Genomic DNA, 6585 nt, shown 5'->3' on the forward strand with positions numbered 1-6585 from the left:
AGGATTGGATGACCAATAATTTTCTCCTATTAAATTCGGATAAGACAGAGATATTACACCGAATCTCGTGGATCACAATTTGCAACTAGACGGATGTACGGTTACTTCCTCTACATTCAAAAATCTGGGTGTTATATTAGACAGCAACTTGTCTTTTGAAAATCAACATGCATTGTTAGGAACTTTCACTACCTCACTTCAACAATGCGACACAGAAAGCTATGTGGAAGTGCGCACTCAATCTGCCTCTAAAAGGGAAAGTGGAAACATGAACCTTTACGCAACGGTCAAAGACGCACACAGAAACAGAAGATTTTGGTGCGGTCGTATATCCGTTCTCGTCTAATCAAAGACATCAAAGCCTGAAACAACAATACAGGCTAAACGGTGTAAATAAGAGAGTTTTGTAGTCAAATTCTTGTAATTAAAACCTAATTAACTCTGTGAAGTTGCTTTTAATGACATTGTTACTGTTATTACTATCATAATTTATTACTATAACATGTTATCCATTTATAAGACTACTATTATGGTAATTGGGGCTTTATAACAATGAAAACATTAATGGGATGAGGTAATTATAGTGCAAACAAAACAATAAATCTCAACTTTGCACCAGATATATTTGAATTTTAAAGACAAATGACAGAAATGTACAATGGTAAGCATAGTTTCCTCCAAATTACTAGTGATAATACTATACTACACTGAAAATAATTTGGTGTAGAAACAATTTTCACTAATAAATTTATTACAACAATTACAAAAACTAAAACACTGAATTAAATGTGGAATTCTGAGCACAAATACTATTTACTAATAAAAGAAAAATTTGTAATTTATTGTAAAACATACTTGACTAATCTTTGTTTTATTTATAACTTTGGAAAATAATATTTTTTATAACGCTATAATAAAACTGTTAAAAAGCAAATGTGTCCTTTACAATACATAAATAAAAATACTGTAGTAGTAAGCTAGTACCACGGTTTACTGGTGGATGCAGGCGGTAATACCATGGTATATATATTGGGGGAAGTCGTGGCCTAATGGTTAGAGAGTCGGACTCATAACCCAAAGGTTGTGGACTTTTGGAAAAGGCGTAGAAGATTTTGAAAAAGACCCCATATATATTTATTATGATTGCACTTTCCTAACAATGCCATTTTGCCCCTAAATATTTGTAAAGGAGGTCTCCTTAGATAAATATGATTGTTTAACAGGTTAACAACAAAAGCAGCCGGAGTGTGTCACATCAGCGCTTACATAACATACGTGCTCACTGCACTAAAGACTGAACTCAACCTGTTCATGTGGATTTCAAGACAACCAGGTCTAAAATGATCAGAAAATCTGATCTGAATGAGAGAGGATGATCCATACGTGCACATGTATATCAACAAGATCTGCAGCATCATGTTCATGCAGGCTACATTTTCAAAACCTAACTAGACCGCATCGTTGTTGCATTTTAGCTACTTGAGGAATGCTATAGTATTACAGTGGACGTGTCACAACACTGACACTAGTATATTTATACAGTAATAGCTATCTAGACTGATATTTTGAAACTCTATAATGCACAAATATGCTACCTGAACCGATGATTCCCGCCCAAAAACGCCGCGATGCACAAATATGCTATCTAGATAGACAGCTCACTAGGTTTTAGGACACAGCCCGCTGAGAGAGGTTTATGGGTTATATGTATGTAAATACAGAAGTATAAAACACAAGCACTAACCTTAATTGTCCACTCGAAGTCCTCCTGAGGGAAAACACAGGCTTTGGCTTGAGAGAATGAGGTAAAATGTGAATTGAATAGATTGCGTCGTCTGAGGAGAATCCGTCTGTCAGTCCATCAGTTAACGAGTTAAAACGTCCCAGGCGCGTTTTAGCGCAGATTGACAGGTACTCACGCGGGGGAGAGCTAAAACGTTTTATCTGTGAACCGTAAACGCGTTTTGACGCAATATAAAAGCCCCGAATAGCGATACAACCGCACGTCCGTCTTCCTTCTCCTCCTGTGAGACTGTTTATCCGCGATCGTTGGGTTCTGTCTGTCGCGCTCGAGGGATCGGCGTTCGAAAATACAAAGCAGGCGAAAGCAGCAGGTCTAGGATCAGGGCTCTGAGATGGAACGCGCGATCAGCCGATCACGTCAGTTTAATTAAAAAATTCAGGCAGATCCCAGATCAGTTGTGTAGGCTGTTAGTCCGTTACGTATACGGAGGGTCTTTAAAAAATCATATTAAAAGCCTAACGGCTCTCTTGTTTCATCTCTTAGACTTACTAATAACAAAAAGAGTGCTAAACTTTTGATGTATTACGACAACTTTTCTAAAAGAATGTAAGTTTATTTTTGCACTTTTATGTATCGATAATAATTAATTTGACATGCAAATACACAATATTTGTTTTCTGTTTTTATGTTTATAATTGCTTTTGTTGGAATATATTTATGTCTCGCTTCCCTGTTTCTGTATGTTTCTACAAGTTTTGTAATAAAAAAATAAAATATAAAAAATTAATGTGAAACCGTAAAAGGACTGTAGATTATTATGTATCATATGTAGCGTGTGTGTACACGTATTGCTTTGAAAAGGAAATAAAAATAGGTTATGAATACAGTATCACAAAATATTTTACACATATATTAGCAGTGTACTCTTTGTTTGGACCTGATTTAAAGAATGGGTTGTTCTTTTATTTTGGTTAACACAGCATACTAAATAAACATGGAAAGGACTAGAAAAATGTAAGCAATCCGAGGCTGCCGCCGCGTGGCATTGAGCGTCAAAACAGGGAAATAAAACCTTTATTTTATTACATAAGCGCATTGCATTCCACGAATGAGCAAAATATTTAGACGGAGAGAGAGAGAAAATATATAAAAATAAAAATTTTTCATAGTTTAGGTAAAATTTGACATGGACCTGCTTACAGTTGAATAAATAAATAAATATTTATGAATACATTTATGAAATAAATAATAATAATAATAATAATAAAGTAGGTCGATGACGTAATGTATAGACAGTAATGCAGCAGATGCATGAGTTATTCCCAATTTTTCTTACTTTCAAGAAGATATTAAGATCTATATTACCTCCTGTATCAAAAAGGCAACTAAAACTTTGAATATACAGTTCACTTTTTGATTTTAATTTTATGTATAATTTTTATATTTTGTAGGAAAGATTGTTATGTTTATTGTTATGTGATCTGTTTAATTCCATTTATTTATTTGTAATGTAATTGGTTTTTGATGTTGTTATTTTTTTTTTTTTAATTCTCTCTCCCTCTCTCTCTCTCTCTCTCTCTCTATCTCTTCTGAATTTGAATTGCTATGTATTGTTTGTCCATCCTTGAACCCGTCTTTTCCTTGGCATATGTTTTTCACTTTTATATTCCTTAGGCAAGTGTTTAAAAAAATTTATAAAGTAGGTCGATGACGTAATGTATCGCCAGCAATGCAGGTAAAGCAGATGCATTAACTCTTAATACCATCTGTTATTAGAGCAGGGATTTGAATGACATTGATTGGGAGAAAGTGAGGGCTCTGTCGGTTCTCTATAATTTATAACAAAATAAAATACACATTGGTCTTTCTGTGATCTGCAAACTGAGGATTTGTTTTGGTCTTTTAATTATGAGAAACCCAGGAAAAAAATTCTGGATGTCTTCTATTTTATGATTATTGATGTATCTTTGGTATTTGGGTTTATAGTTAGGCCTACACGCTAAAATTTGCTGGGTTAAATATAACCCAGCGCTGGGTTAAAAGGGACAAACCCAGCTATTCGGTAGTTTTAACCCAGCTATTGGGTTGTTTTGACCCAGCTATTCAAAACAACCCAATAGCTGGGTCAAAACAACCCAATAGCTGGGTCAAAACAACCCAACAGCTGGGTCAAAACATCCCAATAGCTGGGTCAAAACATCCCAATAGCTGGGTCAAAACAACCCAACAGCTGGGTCAAAACATCCCAACAGCTGGGTCAAAACATCCCAATAGCTGGGTTAAAACATCCCAATAGGGTCGAAACAACCCAATAGCTGGGTCAAAACATCCCAATAGGGTCACAACAACCCAATAGCTGGGTCAAAACATCCCAATAGGGTCACAACAACCCAATAGCTGGGTCAAAACATCCCAATAGGGTCACAACAACCCAATAGCTGGGTCAAAACATCCCAATAGGGTCACAACAACCCAATAGCTGGGTCAAAACATCCCAATAGCTGGGTCAAAACATCCCAACAGCTGGGTCAAAACATCCCAATAGCTGGGTTAAAACATCCCAATAGGATCAAAACAACCCAATAGCTGGGTTTGTCCCTTTTTAACCCAGCATTTTTTGTATAAAACAGGAAATATATATATTTATTTGATGAATCTTGTAATAATCCTACGTATCCTGTATGATTCCTGATGTCTACGATAGGTTAAAAAGGAAATATATATATATATATTTTTTTTTTTCATTAATTGTTAATTTTTCAATGAATTTGTTTGGCTAAATATTACATATGCATGTTTCAACCTACTGATTTTGCCATTTTTTACACAGATGCATCTAAAAATGTTAAAAACAAAAAGAGTAGCTATATCAAACCACCAGCTATTTTATACAGATTTGATTAATTACTGCCATGTTCCATATAGCTGCCGGTACTCACTGAAACTGAATAAATGAATAAATAAATAAGCAGGTCAGTAAACTGGCTAAAATACCTATAGGTTATTACTGGTGTAATATATAATATATTATATTGATATGCATCAGGTGCAATCTAGCGCACGAGCCCTCCGCTTCCTTGTGCACGCGCGTGTTTATCGCCTCCTAAATGTTTCTCCCGTGATGCTCCGCGAGGACGAGAAGCAAGATGGCGGACGCTCTGGATGAATTTAAGAAAGAGACTGGATGCGTCCCGATCCTCCATCCCGAGGTAACAAAAACCAGCGTCTTTATCCAGCTGTAGCACGGCAGCGATGCGAAACGAAGTAAAAGCGTAATTTCTACCGCGAACTGCTCACAGTGAAGGAGAAGGGCTGAGTCCCCCCCCCACTGCTGCGTATTAGCATTGCTGCTAACGTTAGCCTTTCATACTCCTTGATTATGTTTTTATCTGTCGTTTCATCGCATGTCTAATGTCATATTTTAAGGCTGAGGTGTGTTTTTATGCCATACTGTGCAGTGGCAAACGTGACATTAGCATATTTGTGGAAGTCTTCACAGTGTGTTGTGCTGCGTTTGCATCTAAATGACAGACAACATTCACAAACACCACCATCATTTGAACATTGATTGTGCCATATTGTTTTATTACTATGCCTTTAGGACACTATTGAAGTCTGCGTTTGACTGCATTGTGGTGAGATTAATATAATGACAGATCTGTTTCTGATCTCTGACTATATTCTCGTTAATTTATTCATAGATAAATGTTATCATCACTGCTGCAATGATTGATTTGCATAATTCCGAATCATTTCCGAAATTTGCATTGACCGTATGTGTTGATGTAGGGAAGTTTTGCATGAAACATGTAATTATTGCATATAAAGCGCCATAGTTTTATATGTGCTGTGGTTTATAATCAGGTTAATTACTAAATCATAACATGATGACACCTCAAAAATGCAATCAATGAAAAATAATTGCATTCATTTTCACACTTCTTTATTGCAAACCCAGAGTTTAGCTCACTGCTGGTGTGTGTAGTGGGACTGCTTGCTCATATGGGACCTCCTGCTGTAAATTATTCATACTCAAGCAGACTGACCATAGAGCTGATCACACACATGTAGTAGTGCTGGGCGGTATTACCAAAAATGTATATCACTGTATTTTTCTAAACTATACCAGTTTCACGGTACATGACGGTATTTTTTTTCATGCATGACCAGGTGTTAACCTTATTATATATTATATATATATTTTCTACTGATTGAGAGGAAATACTGCAGTATATTGACTTAGAATGCCCTATTTTACCGTCATGACGAGTGAATATTGTAAAAAAATACCACACTAAATAGTGACTAAACACGACCCCTTTTAATACATGTTAACCAGGAGTCACTCTCATTTATAATCACGGCATCATCTGATAAAATCACCATGCATCTACACTAAAGAGCAGCTATGCGGTTGTTTTGGCTGTATTACTTTTTTGTCTCATGCAGCGCCCTGCCTGCGTCTGAGTAACACACTAAAAACAAACAAAAAAGTGCATGTGATATTAACAGACGAACTACGCTCATATTTATAATTCCAAACAATCAGCAAGTGACAGGTGCTAGGAAACGCTGTTTTGTACTCATTTATTGACGAGTCGGCTGCGGTGCGGCCAACTGAATGCGCTGCTTCTCTGCCGCTCACTGCACAGAACAGACGCCGAGAGACGTGACACTTCTCCGGGAAAGTCAGAAGTCAGACCTCGCGTTCTTGGGACAGCACTGGTGAAATCGTCCAACTGAACCATAGCTAAGGTTTATCCAAAAAAAGTCACTAGGTTTGTCAGTATGAATATTCTATGGGAAAAAGCCGCTAAAAGGGTCTGAAAGTTGCTAAAGTC

The 6585-nt window shown here is 36.6% G+C and overlaps 1 protein-coding gene across 1 annotated transcript in view; it reads left to right on the top strand.

The window, feature by feature from the left end:
- The first annotated feature begins 4846 nt into the window (after positions 1-4846).
- LOC107590525 (zinc finger DHHC-type palmitoyltransferase 17) overlaps positions 4847-6585 on the top strand; it is a 20107-nt gene continuing 18368 nt past the window's right edge. Inside the window, exon 1 of the mRNA XM_016279297.1 lies at positions 4847-4953. Coding sequence (XP_016134783.1) covers positions 4891-4953 — 63 coding nt within the window. The 5' untranslated portion in view covers positions 4847-4890. The remainder of the gene's footprint in view (positions 4954-6585) is intronic.

Source organism: Sinocyclocheilus grahami, unplaced genomic scaffold (assembly GCF_001515645.1).
Source record: "Sinocyclocheilus grahami isolate Dianchi unplaced genomic scaffold, SAMN03320097.WGS_v1.1 scaffold129.1, whole genome shotgun sequence".
In the NCBI taxonomy this organism is placed as follows: domain Eukaryota; kingdom Metazoa; phylum Chordata; class Actinopteri; order Cypriniformes; family Cyprinidae; genus Sinocyclocheilus; species Sinocyclocheilus grahami.